This window comes from Carcharodon carcharias, chromosome 22, assembly GCF_017639515.1.
Source record: "Carcharodon carcharias isolate sCarCar2 chromosome 22, sCarCar2.pri, whole genome shotgun sequence".
Lineage (NCBI taxonomy): Eukaryota > Metazoa > Chordata > Chondrichthyes > Lamniformes > Lamnidae > Carcharodon > Carcharodon carcharias.
Genome location: NC_054488.1, coordinates 66829913 through 66851003, shown reverse-complemented (window position 1 = coordinate 66851003; position 21091 = coordinate 66829913). Strand labels below are relative to the sequence as shown.

Here is a 21091-nt window from a genome sequence, read left to right as displayed (position 1 = left end):
ACAAAATCCTGGAACTCCCTCCCTAACAGCGCTGTGGGTGTACCTACACCACACGGACAAAATCCTGGAACTCCCTCCCTAACAGCGCTGTGGGTGTACCTACACCACATGGACAAAATCCTGGAACTCTCTCTCTAACAGCGCTGAGGGTGGACCTACACCACATGGACAAAATCCTGGAACTCCCTCACTAACAGCGCTGTGGGTGTACCTACACCACACGGACAAAATCCTGCAACTCCCTCCCTAACAGCACTGAGGGTGTACCTACACCACACGGACAAAATCCTGGAACTCCCTCTCTAACAGCACTGAGGGTGTACCTACACCACACGGACAAAATCCTGGAACTCCCTCTCTAACAGCACTGAGGGTGTACCTACACCACACGGACAAAATCCTGGAACTCCCTCCCTAACAGCGCTGAGGGTGTACCTACACCACATGGACAAAATCCTGGAACTCCCTCCCTAACAGCACTGAGGGTGTACCTACACCACACGGACAAAATCCTGGAACTCCCTCCCTAACAGCGCTGTGGGTGTACCTACACCACATGGACAAAATCCTGCAACTCTCTCTCTAACAGCACTGTGGGTGTACCTACACCACACGGACAAAATCCTGGAACTCTCTCTCTAACAGCGCTGAGGGTGTACCTACACCACACGGACAAAATCCTGGAACTCCCTCCCTAACAGCACTGAGGGTGTACCTACACCACACGGACAAAATCCTGGAACTCCCTCCCTAACAGCACGGTGTGTGTACCTACACCACATGGACAAAATCCTGGAACTCCCTCCCTAACAGCGCTGTGGGTGTACCTACACCACACGGACAAAATCCTGGAACTCTCTCTCTAACAGCGCTGTGGGTGTACCTACACCACACGGACAAAATCCTGGAACTCCCTCCCTAACAGCACGGTGTGTGTACCTACACCACATGGACAAAATCCTGGAACTCCCTCCCTAACAGCGCTGTGGGTGTACCTACACCACACGGACAAAATCCTGGAACTCTCTCTCTAACAGCGCTGTGGGTGTACCTACACCACACGGACAAAATCCTGGAACTCCCTCCCTAACAGCGCTGTGGGTGTACCTACACCACACGGACAAAATCCTGGAACTCCCTCCCTAACAGCACTGAGGGTGTACCTACACCACACGGACAAAATCCTGGAACTCTCTCTCTAACAGCGCTGTGGGTGTACCTACACCACACGGACAAAATCCTGGAACTCTCTCTCTAACAGCGCTGTGGGTGTACCTACACCACACGGACAAAATCCTGGAACTCTCTCTCTAACAGCGCTGTGGGTGTACCTACACCACACGGACAAAATCCTGGAACTCTCTCTCTAACAGCACTGAGGGTGTACCTACATCACACGGACAAAATCCTGGAACTCTGTCTCTAACAGCGCTGTGGGTGTACCTACACCACACGGACAAAATCCTGGAACTCTCTCTCTAACAGCGCTGTGGGTGTACCTACACCACACGGACAAAATCCTGCAACTCTCTCTCTAACAGCACTGAGGGTGTACCTACACCACACGGACAAAATCCTGGAACTCTCTCTCTAACAGCGCTGTGGGTGTACCTACACCACACGGACAAAATCCTGGAACTCTCTCTCTAACAGCACTGAGGGTGTACCTACATCACACGGACAAAATCCTGGAACTCTGTCTCTAACAGCGCTGTGGGTGTACCTACACCACACGGACAAAATCCTGGAACTCTGTCTCTAACAGCGCTGTGGGTGTACCTACACCACACGGACAAAATCCTGCAACTCCCTCCCTAACAGCGCTGTGGGTGTACCTACACCACACGGACAAAATCCTGGAACTCCCTCCCTAACAGCGCTGTGGGTGTACCTACACCACACGGACAAAATCCTGCAACTCCCTCCCTAACAGCACTGAGGGTGTACCTACACCACATGGACAAAATCCTGGAACTCTCTCTCTAACAGCACTGAGGGTGTACCTACACCACACGGACAAAATCCTGGAACTCCCTCCCTAACAGCACTGAGGGTGTACCTACACCACATGGACAAAATCCTGGAACTCTCTCTCTAACAGCACTGAGGGTGTACCTACACCACATGGACAAAATCCTGGAACTCCCTCCCTAACAGCGCTGTGGGTGGACCTACACCACATGGACAAAATCCTGGAACTCTCTCTCTAACAGCACTGAGGGTGTACCTACACCACATGGACAAAATCCTGGAACTCTCTCTCTAACAGCACTGAGGGTGTACCTACACCACATGGACAAAATCCTGGAACTCTCTCTCTAACAGCACTGAGGGTGTACCTACACCACATGGACAAAATCCTGGAACTCTCTCTCTAACAGCACTGAGGGTGTACCTACACCACATGGACAAAATCCTGGAACTCCCTCCCTAACAGCGCTGTGGGTGGACCTACACCACATGGACAAAATCCTGGAACTCCCTCCCTAACAGCGCTGTGGGTGGACCTACACCACATGGACAAAATCCTGGAACTCCCTCCCTAACAGCGCCGTGGGTGTACCTACACCACACAGACAAAATCCTGCAACTCTCTCTCTAACAGCACTGTGTGTGTACCTACACCACAGGGACAAAATCCTGGAACTCCCTCCCTAACAGCGCCGTGGGTGTACCTACACCACACGGACAAAATCCTGGAACTCTCTCTCTAACAGCGCTGTGGGTGTACCTACACCACACGGACAAAATCCTGGAACTCCCTCCCTAACAGCGCTGTGGGTGTACCTACACCACACGGACAAAATCCTGGAACTCCCTCCCTAACAGCACTGAGGGTGTACCTACACCACACGGACAAAATCCTGGAACTCTCTCTCTAACAGCGCCGTGGGTGTACCTACACCACACGGACAAAATCCTGCAACTCTCTCTCTAACAGCACTGAGGGTGGACCTACACCACACGGACAAAATCCTGGAACTCTCTCTCTAACAGCGCTGTGGGTGTACCTACACCACACGGACAAAATCCTGGAACTCTCTCTCTAACAGCACTGAGGGTGTACCTACATCACACGGACAAAATCCTGGAACTCTGTCTCTAACAGCGCTGTGGGTGTACCTACACCACACGGACAAAATCCTGGAACTCTGTCTCTAACAGCGCTGTGGGTGTACCTACACCACACGGACAAAATCCTGCAACTCCCTCCCTAACAGCGCTGTGGGTGTACCTACACCACACGGACAAAATCCTGGAACTCCCTCCCTAACAGCGCTGTGGGTGTACCTACACCACACGGACAAAATCCTGCAACTCCCTCCCTAACAGCACTGAGGGTGTACCTACACCACATGGACAAAATCCTGGAACTCTCTCTCTAACAGCACTGAGGGTGTACCTACACCACACGGACAAAATCCTGGAACTCCCTCCCTAACAGCACTGAGGGTGTACCTACACCACATGGACAAAATCCTGGAACTCTCTCTCTAACAGCACTGAGGGTGTACCTACACCACATGGACAAAATCCTGGAACTCCCTCCCTAACAGCGCCGTGGGTGTACCTACACCACAGGGACAAAATCCTGGAACTCCCTCCCTAACAGCGCTGAGGGTGGACCTACACCACATGGACAAAATCCTGGAACTCCCTCCCTAACAGCGCCGTGGGTGTACCTACACCACACAGACAAAATCCTGCAACTCTCTCTCTAACAGCACTGTGTGTGTACCTACACCACAGGGACAAAATCCTGGAACTCCCTCCCTATTAGCGCCGTGGGTGTACCTACACCACAGGGACAAAATCCTGGAACTCCCTCCCTAACAGCACTGTGGGTGTACCTACACCACATGGACAAAATCCTGGAACTCCCTCCCTAACAGAGCTGTGGGTGTACCTACACCACATGGACAAAATCCTGCAACTCTCTCTCTAACAGCACTGAGGGTGTACCTAAACCACATGGACAAAATCCTGGAACTCCCTCCCTAACAGCACTGTGGGTGGACCTACACCACAGGGACAAAATCCTGGAACTCCCTCCCTAACAGCGCTGTGGGTGTACCTACACCACACGGACAAAATCCTGGAACTCTCTCTCTAACAGCGCTGAGGGTGTACCTACACCACATGGACAAAATCCTGGAACTCCCTCCCTAACAGCGCTGAGGGTGGACCTACACCACACGGACAAAATCCTGGAACTCTCTCTCTAACAGCACTGAGGGTGTACCTACACCACACGGACAAAATCCTGGAACTCTCTCTCTAACAGCACTGAGGGTGGACCTACACCACACGGACAAAATCCTGGAACTCCCTCCCTAACAGCGCTGTGGGTGTACCTACACCACAGGGACAAAATCCTGCAACTCCCTCCCTAACAGCACTGAGGGTGTACCTACACCACACGGACAAAATCCTGGAACTCCCTCCCTAACAGCGCTGTGGGTGTACCTACACCACACGGACAAAATCCTGGAACTCTCTCTCTAACAGCGCTGAGGGTGGACCTACACCACACGGACAATATCCTGGAACTCCCTCCCTAACAGCGCTGAGGGTGGACCTACACCACACGGACAAAATCCTGGAACTCCATCCCTAACAGCACTGAGGGTGTACCTACACCACATGGACACAATCCTGCAACTCCCTCCCTAACAGCACTGTGGGTGTACCTACACCACATGGACAAAATCCTGGAACTCCCTCCCTAACAGCGCTGTGGGTGTACCTACACCACACGGACAAAATCCTGGAACTCTCTCTCTAACAGCACTGAGGGTGTACCTACACCACACGGACAAAATCCTGGAACTCCCTCCCTAACAGCGCTGAGGGTGTACCTACACCACACGGACAAAATCCTGCAACTCCCTCCCTAACAGCGCTGAGGGTGGACCTACACCACACGGACAAAATCCTGGAACTCCCTCCCTAACAGCGCTGTGGGTGTACCTACACCACACGGACAAAATCCTGCAACTCCCTCCCTAACAGCGCTGTGGGTGTACCTACACCACACGGACAAAATCCTGGAACTCCCTCCCTAACAGCACTGTGGGTGTACCTACACCACACGGACAAAATCCTGGAACTCTCTCTCTAACAGCGCTGAGGGTGTACCTACACCACAGGGACAAAATCCTGCAACTCCCTCCCTAACAGCACTGAGGGTGTACCTACACCACATGGACAAAATCCTGCAACTCCCTCCCTAACAGCGCTGTGGGTGTACCTACACCACAGGGACAAAATCCTGGAACTCTCTCTCTAACAGCGCTGAGGGTGGACCTACACCACACGGACAATATCCTGGAACTCCCTCCCTAACAGCGCTGAGGGTGGACCTACACCACACGGACAAAATCCTGGAACTCCATCCCTAACAGCGCTGTGGGTGTACCTACACCACACGGACAATATCCTGGAACTCCCTCCCTAACAGCGCTGAGGGTGGACCTACACCACACGGACAAAATCCTGGAACTCCCTCCCTAACAGCGCCGTGGGTGTACCTACACCACACGGACAAAATCCTGGAACTCCCTCCCTAACAGCGCTGTGGGTGGACCTAAACCACAGGGACAAAATCCTGGAACTCCCTCCCTAACAGCGCTGTGGGTGGACCTAAACCACAGGGACAAAATCCTGGAACTCCCTCCCTAACAGCGCTGTGGGTGTACCTACACCACAGGGACAAAATCCTGGAACTCCCTCCCTAACAGCACTGTGGGTGTACCTACACCACAGGGACAAAATCCTGGAACTCCCTCCCTAACAGCGCTGAGGGTGTACCTACACCACACGGACAAAATCCTGGAACTCTCTCTCTAACAGCGCTGAGGGTGGACCTACACCACATGGACAAAATCCTGGAACTCCCTCCCTAACTGCACTGAGGGTGTACCTACACCACACGGACAAAATCCTGGAACTCCCTCCCTAACAGCACTGTGGGTGTACCTACACCACACGGACAAAATCCTGCAACTCTCTCTCTAACAGCGCTGAGGGTGTACCTACACCACACGGACAAAATCCTGGAACTCCCTCCCTAACAGCACTGTGGGTGTACCTACACCACACGGACAAAATCCTGCAACTCTCTCTCTAACAGCGCTGAGGGTGTACCTACACCACATGGACAAAATCCTGCAACTCCCTCCCTAACAGCGCTGAGGGTGTACCTACACCACACGGACAAAATCCTGCAACTCCCTCCCTAACAGCGCTGTGGGTGTACCTACACCACACGGACAAAATCCTGCAACTCTCTCTCTAACAGCGCTGAGGGTGTACCTACACCACACGGACAAAATCCTGCAACTCCCTCCCTAACAGCACTGTGGGTGTACCTACACCACACGGACAAAATCCTGGAACTCTCTCTCTAACAGCGCTGAGGGTGGACCTACACCACATGGACAAAATCCTGGAACTCCCTCCCTAACTGCACTGAGGGTGTACCTACACCACACGGACAAAATCCTGGAACTCCCTCCCTAACAGCACTGTGGGTGTACCTACACCACACGGACAAAATCCTGCAACTCTCTCTCTAACAGCGCTGAGGGTGTACCTACACCACACGGACAAAATCCTGGAACTCCCTCCCTAATAGCGCTGTGGGTGTTCCTACACCACATGGACAAAATCCTGGAACTCTGTCTCTAACAGCGCTGTGGGTGTACCTACACCACACGGACAAAATCCTGGAACTCCCTCCCTAACAGCGCTGTGGGTGTACCTACACCACACGGACAAAATCCTGGAACTCCCTCCCTAACAGCGCTGTGGGTGTACCTACACCACACGGACAAAATCCTGCAACTCTCTCTCTAACAGCGCTGTGGGTGTACCTACACCACACGGACAAAATCCTGCAACTCCCTCCCTAACAGCACTGAGGGTGGACCTACACCACACGGACAAAATCCTGCAACTCTCTCTCTAACAGTGCTGTGGGTGTACCTACACCACAGGGACAAAATCCTGGAACTCTCTCTCTAACAGCACTGAGGGTGTACCTACACCACACGGACAAAATCCTGGAACTCTCTCTCTAACAGCACTGAGGGTGGACCTACACCACACGGACAAAATCCTGGAACTCTCTCTCTAACAGCACTGAGGGTGGACCTACACCACACGGACAAAATCCTGGAACTCCCTCCCTAACAGCACTGTGGGTGTACCTACACCACACGGACAAAATCCTGGAACTCTCTCTCTAACAGCACTGAGGGTGGACCTACACCACACGGACAAAATCCTGGAACTCCCTCCCTAACAGCACTGTGGGTGTACCTAAACCACACGGACAAAATCCTGCAACTCTCTCTCTAACAGCGCTGAGGGTGTACCTACACCACAGGGACAAAATCCTGGAACTCCCTCCCTAACAGCGCTGTGGGTGTACCTACACCACACGGACAAAATCCTGGAACTCCCTCCCTAACAGCGCTGTGGGTGGACCTACACCACAGGGACAAAATCCTGCAACTCTCTCTCTAACAGCACTGAGGGTGTACCTACACCACATGGACAAAATCCTGGAACTCTCTCTCTAACAGCGCTGTGGGTGTACCTACACCACATGGACAAAATCCTGGAACTCCCTCCCTAACAGCACTGTGGGTGTACCTACACCACACGGACAAAATCCTGGAACTCTCTCTCTAACAGCGCTGTGAGTGGACCTACACCACATGGACAAAATCCTGGAACTCCCTCCCTAACAGCGCTGTGGGTGGACCTAAACCACAGGGACAAAATCCTGGAACTCCCTCCCTAACAGCGCTGTGGGTGTACCTACACCACAGGGACAAAATCCTGGAACTCCCTCCCTAACAGCACTGTGGGTGTACCTACACCACAGGGACAAAATCCTGGAACTCCCTCCCTAACAGCGCTGAGGGTGTACCTACACCACACGGACAAAATCCTGGAACTCTCTCTCTAACAGCGCTGAGGGTGGACCTACACCACATGGACAAAATCCTGGAACTCCCTCCCTAACTGCACTGAGGGTGTACCTACACCACACGGACAAAATCCTGGAACTCCCTCCCTAACAGCACTGTGGGTGTACCTACACCACACGGACAAAATCCTGCAACTCTCTCTCTAACAGCGCTGAGGGTGTACCTACACCACATGGACAAAATCCTGGAACTCCCTCCCTAACAGCGCTGAGGGTGGACCTACACCACACGGACAAAATCCTGGAACTCTCTCCCTAACAGCACTGAGGGTGGACCTACACCACACGGACAAAATCCTGGAACTCCCTCCCTAACAGCACTGTGGGTGTACCTACACCACACGGACAAAATCCTGGAACTCCCTCTCTAACAGCACTGTGGGTGTACCTACACCACATGGACAAAATCCTGCAACTCTCTCTCTAACAGCACTGAGGGTGGACCTACACCACACGGACAAAATCCTGGAACTCCCTCCCTAACAGCACTGTGGGTGTACCTAAACCACACGGACAAAATCCTGCAACTCTCTCTCTAACAGCGCTGAGGGTGTACCTACACCACAGGGACAAAATCCTGGAACTCCCTCCCTAACAGCGCTGTGGGTGTACCTACACCACACGGACAAAATCCTGGAACTCCCTCCCTAACAGCGCTGTGGGTGGACCTACACCACAGGGACAAAATCCTGCAACTCTCTCTCTAACAGCACTGAGGGTGTACCTACACCACATGGACAAAATCCTGGAACTCTCCCTCTAACAGCGCTGTGGGTGTACCTACACCACATGGACAAAATCCTGGAACTCCCTCCCTAACAGCACTGTGGGTGTACCTACACCACACGGACAAAATCCTGGAACTCTCTCTCTAACAGCGCTGTGAGTGGACCTACACCACATGGACAAAATCCTGCAACTCTCTCTCTAACAGCACTGAGGGTGTACCTACACCACACGGACAAAATCCTGGAACTCCCTCCCTAACAGCACGGTGGGTGTACCTACACCACACGGACAAAATCCTGGAACTCCCTCCCTAACAGCGCTGTGGGTGTACCTACACCACAGGGACAAAATCCTGGAACTCCCTCCCTAACAGCGCCGTGGGTGTACCTACACCACACGGACAAAATCCTGCAACTCCCTCCCTAACAGCGCCATGGGTGTACCTACACCACATGGACAAAATCCTGGAACTCTCTCTCTAACAGCACTGAGGGTGTACCTACACCACACGGACAAAATCCTGGAACTCCCTCCCTAACAGCGCTGTGGGTGTACCTACACCACACGGACAAAATCCTGCAACTCCCTCCCTAACAGCGCCATGGGTGTACCTACACCACACGGACAAAACCCTGGAACTCTCTCTCTAACAGCACTGTGGGTGTACCTACACCACATGGACAAAATCCTGGAACTCTCTCTCTAACAGCACTGAGGGTGGACCTACACCACACGGACAAAATCCTGGAACTCCCTCCCTAACAGCGCTGAGGGTGGACCTACACCACATGGACAAAATCCTGGAACTCCCTCCCTAACAGCGCTGTGGGTGTACCTACACCACAGGGACAAAATCCTGGAACTCTCTCTCTAACAGCACTGAGGGTGGACCTACACCACATGGACAAAATCCTGGAACTCTCTCTCTAACAGCGCTGAGGGTGGACCTACACCACACGGACAAAATCCTGGAACTCCCTCCCTAACAGCGCTGTGGGTGTACCTACACCACATGGACAAAATCCTGGAACTCCCTCCCTAACAGCACGGTGGGTGTACCTACACCACACGGACAAAATCCTGGAACTCATTCCCTAACTGCGCTGTGAGTGTACCTACACCACATGGACAAAATCCTGCAACTCCCTCCCTAACAGCGCTGAGGGTGGACCTACACCACATGGACAAAATCCTGCAACTCCCTCCCTAACAGCCCTGTGGGTGTACCTACACCACACGGACAAAATCCTGCAACTCTCTCTCTAACAGCGCTGTGGGTGTACCTACACCACACGGACAAAATCCCGCAACTCTCTCTCTAACAGCACTGTGGGTGTACCTACACCACACGGACAAAATCCTGGAACTCCCTCCCTAACAGCGCTGTGGGTGTACCTACACCACACGGACAAAATCCCGCAACTCTCTCTCTAACAGCACTGTGGGTGTACCTACACCACACGGACAAAATCCTGGAACTCTCTCTCTAACAGCGCTGAGGGTGGACCTACACCACATGGACAAAATCCTGGAACTCCCTCCCTAACAGCCCTGAGGGTGTACCTACACCACATGGACAAAATCCTGGAACTCCCTCCCTAACAGCGCTGTGGGTGTACCTACACCACATGGACAAAATCCTGGAACTCTCTCTCTAACAGCACTGAGGGTGTACCTACACCACATGGACAAAATCCTGCAACTCCCTCCCTAACAGCGCCGTGGGTGTACCTACACCACATGGACAAAATCCTGGAACTCTCTCTCTAACAGCGCTGAGGGTGGACCTACACCACACGGACAAAATCCTGGAACTCTCTCTCTAACAGCGCTGAGGGTGTACCTACACCACATGGACAAAATCCTGGAACTCCCTCCCTAACAGCACTGTGGGTGGACCTACACCACACGGACAAAATCCTGGAACTCCCTCCCTAACAGCGCTGAGGGAGGACCTACACCACACGGACAAAATCCTGCAACTCAATCCCTAACAGCGCCGTGGGTGTACCTACACCACACGGACAAAATCCTGCAACTCTCTCTCTAACAGCACTGAGGGTGGACCTACACCACATGGACAAAATCCTGGAACTCTCTCTCTAACAGCGCTGAGGGTGTACCTACACCACATGGACAAAATCCTGGAACTCTCTCTCTAACAGCGCTGAGGGTGTACCTACACCACATGGACAAAATCCTGGAACTCTCTCTCTAACAGCGCTGTGGGTGTACCTACACCACACGGACAAAATCCTGGAACTCCCTCCCTAACAGCGCTGTGGGTGTACCTACACCACACGGACAAAATCCTGGAACTCCCTCCCTAACAGCGCTGTGGGTGTACCTACACCACATGGACAAAATCCTGGAACTCTCTCTCTAACAGCGCTGAGGGTGGACCTACACCACATGGACAAAATCCTGCAACTCTCTCTCTAACATCGCTGAGGGTGGACCTACACCACACGGACAAAATCCTGGAACTCCCTCCCTAACAGCACTGAGGGTGGACCTACACCACATGGACAAAATCCTGGAACTCTCTCTCTAACAGCGCTGAGGGTGGACCTACACCACACGGACAAAATCCTGGAACTCCCTCCCTAACAGCGCTGAGGGTGGACCTACACCACATGGACAAAATCCTGCAACTCCCTCCCTAACAGCGCTGTGGGTGTACCTACACCACACGGACAAAATCCTGGAACTCTCTCTCTAACAGCGCTGAGGGTGGACCTACACCACACGGACAAAATCCTGCAACTCTCTCTCTAACAGCACTGAGGGTGTACGTACACCACATGGACAAAATCCTGCAACTCCCTCCCTAGCAGCGCTGAGGGTGGACCTACACCACATGGACAAAATCCTGCAACTCCCTCCCTAACAGCGCTGTGGGTGTACCTACACCACACGGACAAAATCCCGCAACTCTCTCTCTAACAGCACTGTGGGTGTACCTACACCACACGGACAAAATCCTGGAACTCCCTCCCTAACAGCGCTGTGGGTGTACCTACACCACACGGACAAAATCCCGCAACTCTCTCTCTAACAGCACTGTGGGTGTACCTACACCACACGGACAAAATCCTGGAACTCTCTCTCTAACAGCGCTGAGGGTGGACCTACACCACATGGACAAAATCCTGGAACTCCCTCCCTAACAGCCCTGAGGGTGTACCTACACCACACGGACAAGATCCTGGAACTCCCTCCCTAACAGCGCTGTGGGTGTACCTACACCACATGGACAAAATCCTGCAACTCCCTCCCTAACAGCGCCGTGGGTGTACCTACACCACATGGACAAAATCCTGGAACTCTCTCTCTAACAGCGCTGAGGGTGGACCTACACCACACGGACAAAATCCTGGAACTCTCTCTCTAACAGCGCTGAGGGTGTACCTACACCACATGGACAAAATCCTGGAACTCCCTCCCTAACAGCACTGTGGGTGGACCTACACCACACGGACAAAATCCTGGAACTCCCTCCCTAACAGCGCTGAGGGTGGACCTACACCACACGGACAAAATCCTGCAACTCCCTCCCTAACAGCGCCGTGGGTGTACCTACACCACACGGACAAAATCCTGCAACTCCCTCCCTAACAGCGCTGAGGGTGGACCTACACCACATGGACAAAATCCTGGAACTCTCTCTCTAACAGCGCTGAGGGTGTACCTACACCACATGGACAAAATCCTGGAACTCTCTCTCTAACAGCGCTGTGGGTGTACCTACACCACACGGACAAAATCCTGGAACTCTCTCTCTAACAGCGCTGAGGGTGGACCTACACCACATGGACAAAATCCTGCAACTCTCTCTCTAACAGCGCTGAGGGTGGACCTACACCACATGGACAAAATCCTGCAACTCTCTCTCTAACAGCGCTGAGGGTGGACCTACACCACATGGACAAAATCCTGCAACTCCCTCCCTAACAGCGCTGAGGGTGGACCTACACCACATGGACAAAATCCTGGAACTCTCTCTCTAACAGCGCTGAGGGTGGACCTACACCACATGGACAAAATCCTGGAACTCTCTCTCTAACAGCGCTGTGGGTGGACCTACACCACACGGACAAAATCCTGCAACTCTCTCTCTAACAGCACTGAGGGTGGACCTACACCACACGGACAAAATCCTGGAACTCTCTCTCTAACAGCACTGAGGGTGGACCTACACCACATGGACAAAATCCTGGAACTCTCTCTCTAACAGCGCTGTGGGTGTACCTACACCACACGGACAAAATCCTGGAACTCTCTCTCTAACAGCGCTGTGGGTGGACCTACACCACATGGACAAAATCCTGCAACTCTCTCTCTAACAGCGCTGAGGGTGGACCTACACCACACGGACAAAATCCTGGAACTCTCTCTCTAACAGCGCTGTGGGTGTACCTACACCACACGGACAAAATCCTGCAACTCTCTCTCTAACAGCGCTGAGGGTGGACCTACATCACATGGACAAAATCCTGCAACTCTCTCTCTAACAGCGCTGAGGGTGGACCTACACCACATGGACAAAATCCTGCAACTCCCTCCCTAACAGCGCTGTGGGTGTACCTACACCACATGGACAAAATCCTGCAACTCTCTCTCTAACAGCGCTGTGGGTGTACCTACACCACACGGACAAAATCCTGGAACTCCCTCCCTAACAGCGCTGTGGGTGTACCTACACCACACGGACAAAATCCTGGAACTCCCTCCCTAACAGCGCTGTGGGTGGACCTACACCACATGGACAAAATCCTGGAACTCCCTCCCTAACAGCGCCGTGGGTGTACCTACACCACATGGACAAAATCCTGCAACTCTCTCTCTAACAGCACTGAGGGTGGACCTACACCACAGGGACAAAATCCTGCAACTCTCTCTCTAACAGCACTGAGGGTGTACCTACACCACATGGACAAAATCCTGGAACTCTCTCTCTAACAGCGCTGTGGGTGTACCTACACCACACGGACAAAATCCTGGAACTCCCTCCCTAACAGCACTGTGGGTGTACCTACACCACACGGACAAAATCCTGGAACTCTCTCTCTAACAGCACTGTGTTTGTAACTACACCACACGGACAAAATCCTGGAACTCCCTCCCTAACAGCGCTGTGTGTGTACCTACACCACACGGACAAAATCCTGGAACTCCCTCCCTAACAGCGCTGTGAGTGGACCTACACCACACGGACAAAATCCTGGAACTCCCTCCCTAACAGCGCTGTGAGTGGACCTACACCACACGGACAAAATCCTGGAACTCTCTCTCTAACAGCGCTGTGGGTGTACCTACACCACAGGGACAAAATCCTGGAACTCCCTCCCTAACAGCGCTGAGGGTGTACCTACACCACACGGACAAAATCCTGGAACTCCCTCCCTAACAGCGCTGTGGGTGTACCTACACCACACGGACAAAATCCTGGAACTCCCTCCCTAACAGCGCCGTGGGTGTACCTACACCACATGGACAAAATCCTGGAACTCCCTCCCTAACAGCACTGTGGCTGTACGTACACACACGGGACAAAATCCTGGAACTCCCTCCCTAACAGCGCTGTGGGTGTACCTACACCACACGGACAAAATACTGCACATCCCTCCCTAACAGCACTGTGGATGTACCTACAACACACGGACAAAATTCTGGGAGATCCTCCCTAACAGCGCTGTGGGTGTACCTACACCACACGGACAAAATCCTGGAACTCCCTCCCTAACAGCGCTGTGGGTGTACCTACACCACAGGGACAAAATCCTGGAACTCCCTCCCTAACAGCGCTGAGGGTGTACCTACACCACACGGACAAAATCCTGGAACTCCCTCCCTAACAGCGCTGTGGGTGTACCTACACCACACGGACAAAATCCTGGAACTCCCTCCCTAACAGCGCCGTGGGTGTACCTACACCACATGGACAAAATCCTGGAACTCCCTCCCTAACAGCGCTGAGGGTGGACCTACACCACATGGACAAAATCCTGGAACTCCCTCCCTAACAGCGCTGTGGGTGTACCTACACCACACGGACAAAATCCTGTAACTCCCTCCCTAACAGCGCTGAGGGTGTACCTACACCACATGGACAAAATCCTGGAACTCCCTCCCTAACAGTGCTGTGGGTGTACCTACACCACATGGACAAAATCCTGGAACTCCCTCCCTAACAGCGCTGTGGGTGTACCTACACCACACGGACAAAATCCTGGAACTCCCTCCCTAACAGCGCTGTGGGTGTACCTACACCACACGGACAAAATCCTGGAACTCCCTCCCTAACAGCGCTGAGGGTGGACCTACACCACACGGACAAAATCCTGGAACTCTCTCCCTAACAGCGCTGTGGGTGGACCTACACCACATGGACAAAATCCTGGAACTCCCTCCCTAACAGCGCTGTGGGTGTACCTACACCACACGGACAAAATCCTGGAACTCCCTCCCTAACAGCGCTGAGGGTGGACCTACACCACACGGACAAAATCCTGCAACTCCCTCCCTAACAGCGCCGTGGGTGTACCTACACCACACGGACAAAATCCTGCAACTCCCTCCCTAACAGCGCTGAGGGTGGACCTACACCACATGGACAAAATCCTGGAACTCTCTCTCTAACAGCGCTGAGGGTGTACCTACACCACATGGACAAAATCCTGGAACTCTCTCTCTAACAGCGCTGTGGGTGTACCTACACCACACGGACAAAATCCTGGAACTCTCTCTCTAACAGCGCTGAGGGTGGACCTACACCACATGGACAAAATCCTGCAACTCTCTCTCTAACAGCGCTGAGGGTGGACCTACACCACATGGACAAAATCCTGCAACTCTCTCTCTAACAGCGCTGAGGGTGGACCTACACCACATGGACAAAATCCTGCAACTCCCTCCCTAACAGCGCTGAGGGTGGACCTACACCACATGGACAAAATCCTGGAACTCTCTCTCTAACAGCGCTGAGGGTGGACCTACACCACATGGACAAAATCCTGGAACTCTCTCTCTAACAGCGCTGTGGGTGGACCTACACCACACGGACAAAATCCTGCAACTCTCTCTCTAACAGCACTGAGGGTGGACCTACACCACACGGACAAAATCCTGGAACTCTCTCTCTAACAGCACTGAGGGTGGACCTACACCACATGGACAAAATCCTGGAACTCTCTCTCTAACAGCGCTGTGGGTGTACCTACACCACACGGACAAAATCCTGGAACTCTCTCTCTAACAGCGCTGTGGGTGGACCTACACCACATGGACAAAATCCTGCAACTCTCTCTCTAACAGCGCTGAGGGTGGACCTACACCACACGGACAAAATCCTGGAACTCTCTCTCTAACAGCGCTGTGGGTGTACCTACACCACACGGACAAAATCCTGCAACTCTCTCTCTAACAGCGCTGAGGGTGGACCTACATCACATGGACAAAATCCTGCAACTCTCTCTCTAACAGCGCTGAGGGTGGACCTACACCACATGGACAAAATCCTGCAACTCCCTCCCTAACAGCGCTGTGGGTGTACCTACACCACATGGACAAAATCCTGCAACTCTCTCTCTAACAGCGCTGTGGGTGTACCTACACCACACGGACAAAATCCTGGAACTCCCTCCCTAACAGCGCTGTGGGTGTACCTACACCACACGGACAAAATCCTGGAACTCCCTCCCTAACAGCGCTGTGGGTGGACCTACACCACATGGACAAAATCCTGGAACTCCCTCCCTAACAGCGCCGTGGGTGTACTCACACCACACGGACAAAATCCTGCAACTCTCTCTCTAACAGCACTGAGGGTGGACCTACACCACAGGGACAAAATCCTGCAACTCTCTCTCTAACAGCACTGAGGGTGTACCTACACCACATGGACAAAATCCTGGAACTCTCTCTCTAACAGCGCTGTGGGTGTACCTACACCACACGGACAAAATCCTGGAACTCCCTCCCTAACAGCACTGTGGGTGTACCTACACCACACGGACAAAATCCTGGAACTCTCTCTCTAACAGCACTGTGGGTGTACCTACACCACACGGACAAAATCCTGGAACTCCCTCCCTAACAGCGCTGTGGGTGTACCTACACCACACGGACAAAATCCTGGAACTCCCTCCCTAACAGCGCTGTGAGTGGACCTACACCACACGGACAAAATCCTGGAACTCCCTCCCTAACAGCGCTGTGAGTGGACCTACACCACACGGACAAAATCCTGGAACTCTCTCTCTAACAGCGCTGTGGGTGTACCTACACCACAGGGACAAAATCCTGGAACTCCCTCCCTAACAGCGCTGAGGGTGTACCTACACCACACGGACAAAATCCTGGAACTCCCTCCCTAACAGCGCTGTGGGTGTACCTACACCACACGGACAAAATCCTGGAACTCCCTCCCTAACAGCGCCGTGGGTGTACCTACACCACATGGACAAAATCCTGGAACTCCCTCCCTAACAGCGCTGAGGGTGGACCTACACCACATGGACAAAATCCTGGAACTCCCTCCCTAACAGCGCTGTGGGTGTACCTACACCACACGGACAAAATCCTGCAACTCCCTCCCTAACAGCACTGTGGGTGTACCTACACCACACGGACAAAATCCTGCAACTCCCTCCCTAACAGCACTGTGGGTGGACCTACACCACATGGACAAAATCCTGGAACTCCCTCCCTAACAGCGCTGTGGGTGTACCTACACCACAGGGACAAAATCCTGGAACTCCCTCCCTAACAGCGCTGAGGGTGTACCTACACCACACGGACAAAATCCTGGAACTCCCTCCCTAACAGCGCTGTGGGTGTACCTACACCACACGGACAAAATCCTGGAACTCCCTCCCTAACAGCGCCGTGGGTGTACCTACACCACATGGACAAAATCCTGGAACTCCCTCCCTAACAGCGCTGAGGGTGGACCTACACCACATGGACAAAATCCTGGAACTCCCTCCCTAACAGCGCTGTGGGTGTACCTACACCACACGGACAAAATCCTGTAACTCCCTCCCTAACAGCGCTGAGGGTGTACCTACACCACATGGACAAAATCCTGGAACTCCCTCCCTAACAGTGCTGTGGGTGTACCTACACCACATGGACAAAATCCTGGAACTCCCTCCCTAACAGCGCTGTGGGTGTACCTACACCACACGGACAAAATCCTGGAACTCCCTCCCTAACAGCGCTGTGGGTGTACCTACACCACACGGACAAAATCCTGGAACTCCCTCCCTAACAGCGCTGAGGGTGGACCTACACCACACGGACAAAATCCTGGAACTCTCTCCCTAACAGCGCCGTGGGTGTACCTACACCACAGGGACAAAATCCTGGAACTCTCTCTCTAACAGCGCTGTGGGTGTACCTACACCACACGGACAAAATCCTGGAACTCCCTCCCTAACAGCACTGAGGGTGTACCTACACCACACGGGGACAAAATCCTGCAACTCCCTCCCTAACAGCGCTGTGGGTGTACCTACACCACACGGACAAAATCCTGCAACTCCCTCCCTAACAGCGCTGTGGGTGTACCTACACCACACGGGGACAAAATCCTGCAACTCCCTCCCTAACAGCGCTGTGGGTGTACCTACACCACACGGGGACAAAATCCTGGAACTCCCTCCCTAACAGCACTGTGGGTGGATCTACACCACATGGACAAAATCCTGGAACTCTCTCTCTAACAGCGCTGAGGGTGGACCTACACCACATGGACAAAATCCTGGAACTCCCTCCCTAACAGCGCTGTGGGTGTACCTACACCACATGGACAAAATCCTGCAACTCTCTCTCTAACAGCACTGAGGGTGTACCTACACCACACGGACAAAATCCCGCAACTCTCTCTCTAACAGCACTGAGGGTGGACCTACACCACATGGGCTGCAGCGGCTCAAGAAGGCAGCTCACCACCACCTTCTCAAGGGCAACTAGGGATGGACAATAAATGCTGGCCCAGCCAGCGAAGCCCACATCCTGTAAATGAAAGAAAAAACTTTCATTACATTAAAACACAATATAAGTAGTTGGTGATTGGTGAGTAATGTCGGTGAGTGATATTGGTGATTGATGAGTTATATCGGTGATTGGTGAGCTATATTGGTGATTGGTGAGCTATATTGGTGATTGGTGAGTAATGTCGATGAGTTATTTCAGTGATTGGTGAGTTATGCCGGTGAGTGATATTGGTGATTGATGAGTTATATCGGTGATTGGTGAGATGTCGGTGAGTGATATTGGTGATTGATGAGTTATATCGGTGATTAGTGAGATGTCGGTGAGTGATATTGGTGATTGATGAGTTATATCGGTGATTGGTGAGCTATATTGGTGATTGGTGAGCTATATTGGTGATTGGTGAGTAATGTCGATGAGTTATTTCAGTGATTGGTGAGTTATGCCGGTGAGTGATATTGGTGATTGATGAGTTATATCGGTGATTGGTGAGATGTCGGTGAGTGATATTGGTGATTGATGAGTTATATCGGTGATTGGTGAGATGTCGGTGAGTGATATTGGTGATTGATGAGTTATATCGGTGATTGGTGAGCTATATTGGTGATTGGTGAGTAATGTCGATGAGTTATTTCAGTGATTGGTGAGCTATGCCGGTGAGTGATATTGGTGATTGATGAGTTATATCGGTGATTGGTGAGCTATATTGGTGATTGGTGAGTAATGTCGATGAGTTATTTCAGTGATTGGTGAGCTATGCCGGTGAGTGATATTGGTGATTGATGAGTTATATCGGTGATTGGTGAGCTATATTGGTGATTGGTGAGCTATATTGGTGATTGGTGAGTAATGTCGATGAGTTATTTCAGTGATTGGTGAGCTATGCCGGTGAGTGATATTGGTGATTGATGAGTTATATCGGTGATTGGTGAGCTATATTGGTGATTGGTGAGCTATATTGGTGATTGGTGAGTAATGTCGATGAGTTATTTCAGTGATTGGTGAGTTATGCCGGTGAGTGATATTGGTGATTGATGAGTTATATCGGTGATTGGTGAGATGTCGGTGAGTGATATTGTTGATTGATGAGTTATATCGGTGATTGGTGAGATGTCGGTGAGTGATATTGGTGACTGATGAGTTATATCGGTGATTGGTGAGATGTCGGTGTGTGATATTGGTGATTGATGAGTTATATCGGTGATTGGTGAGATGTCGGTGAGTGATATTGTTGATTGATGAGTTATATCGGTGATTGGTGAGATGTCGGTGTGTGATATTGTTGATTGGTGAGTTATATCGGTGATTGGTGAGATGTCGGTGTGTGATATTGGTGATTGGTGAGTTATATTGGTGATTGGTAAGTTAGGTCCGTGAGTTATATTGGTGATTTATGTCAGTGACCGCTCTATTCTTTTCTCATTTACAGAATGTAGACGGTAACTGCTCAGTGAAACCCCTCAAACAGAAACAGGTGGTGAGTCACCCCTCACCTTTCACCTCTCATCTTTCACCCCTCACCTCTCATCTTTCACCCCTCACCTCTCATCTTTCACCCCTCACCTCACATCTTTCACACCTCACCTCTCATCTTTCACCCCTCACCTCACATCTTTCACCCCTCACCTCTCATCTTTCACCCCTCACCTCTCATCTTTCACCCCTCACCTCTCATCTTTCACCCCTCACCTCTCATCTTTCACCCCTCACCTCACATCTTTCACCCCTCACCTCTCATCTTTCACCCCTCACCTCTCATCTTTCACCCCTCACCTCTCATCTTTCACCCCTCACCTCTCATCTTTCACCCCTCACCTCTCATCTTTCCCCTGTAGTCAGGACGAACCCTCACCTTTCATATCCTATTTTTATTCATTATCAGATTTCTCTCTCTCCCAGGTTGATGGTGTCAGTTACCTGCTGCAGGAAATCTATGGAATTGAGAATAAATATAACTGTGAGCAATCTAAGGTAGGAGATTATACAAACTGGAAACCTTCACGTTTATAGAAAAAGCCTTCAGCAGGAGCCATGTGTGTGGGGGGGTTAGTTACCCCTTGCAACCTGAATTCCTCTATCTGCCCGTTCTCTCTCCCCAATCAGAATCCGCACCCTCCCCCTTCCCCACCCCTCAACCTGCCCACCCCCTCAACCTGCCCACCCCCTCAACCTCCACACCCCACAACCTCCCCACCCCCTCAACCTGCCCACCCCCTCAACCTCCCCACCCCCACAACCTGCCCACCCCCTCAACCTGCCCTCCCCCACCCCACAACCTCCCCCACCCCACAACCTCCCCACCCCCTCAACCTCCCCCACCCCCTCAACCTGCCCACCCCCTCAACCTGCCCACCCCCTCAACCT

The 21091-nt window shown here is 52.3% G+C and overlaps 1 protein-coding gene across 4 annotated transcripts in view; it reads left to right on the top strand.

The window, feature by feature from the left end:
* rnf157 (ring finger protein 157) overlaps window positions 1-21091 on the top strand; it is a 789927-nt gene that overhangs the window by 507075 nt on the left and 261761 nt on the right. For all 4 annotated transcript variants that reach the window (XM_041217436.1, XM_041217435.1, XM_041217438.1 and 1 more), the window contains exons 8-9: window positions 20157-20204; window positions 20627-20698. In XM_041217436.1, coding sequence (XP_041073370.1) covers window positions 20157-20204; window positions 20627-20698 — 120 coding nt within the window. The remainder of the gene's footprint in view (window positions 1-20156; window positions 20205-20626; window positions 20699-21091) is intronic.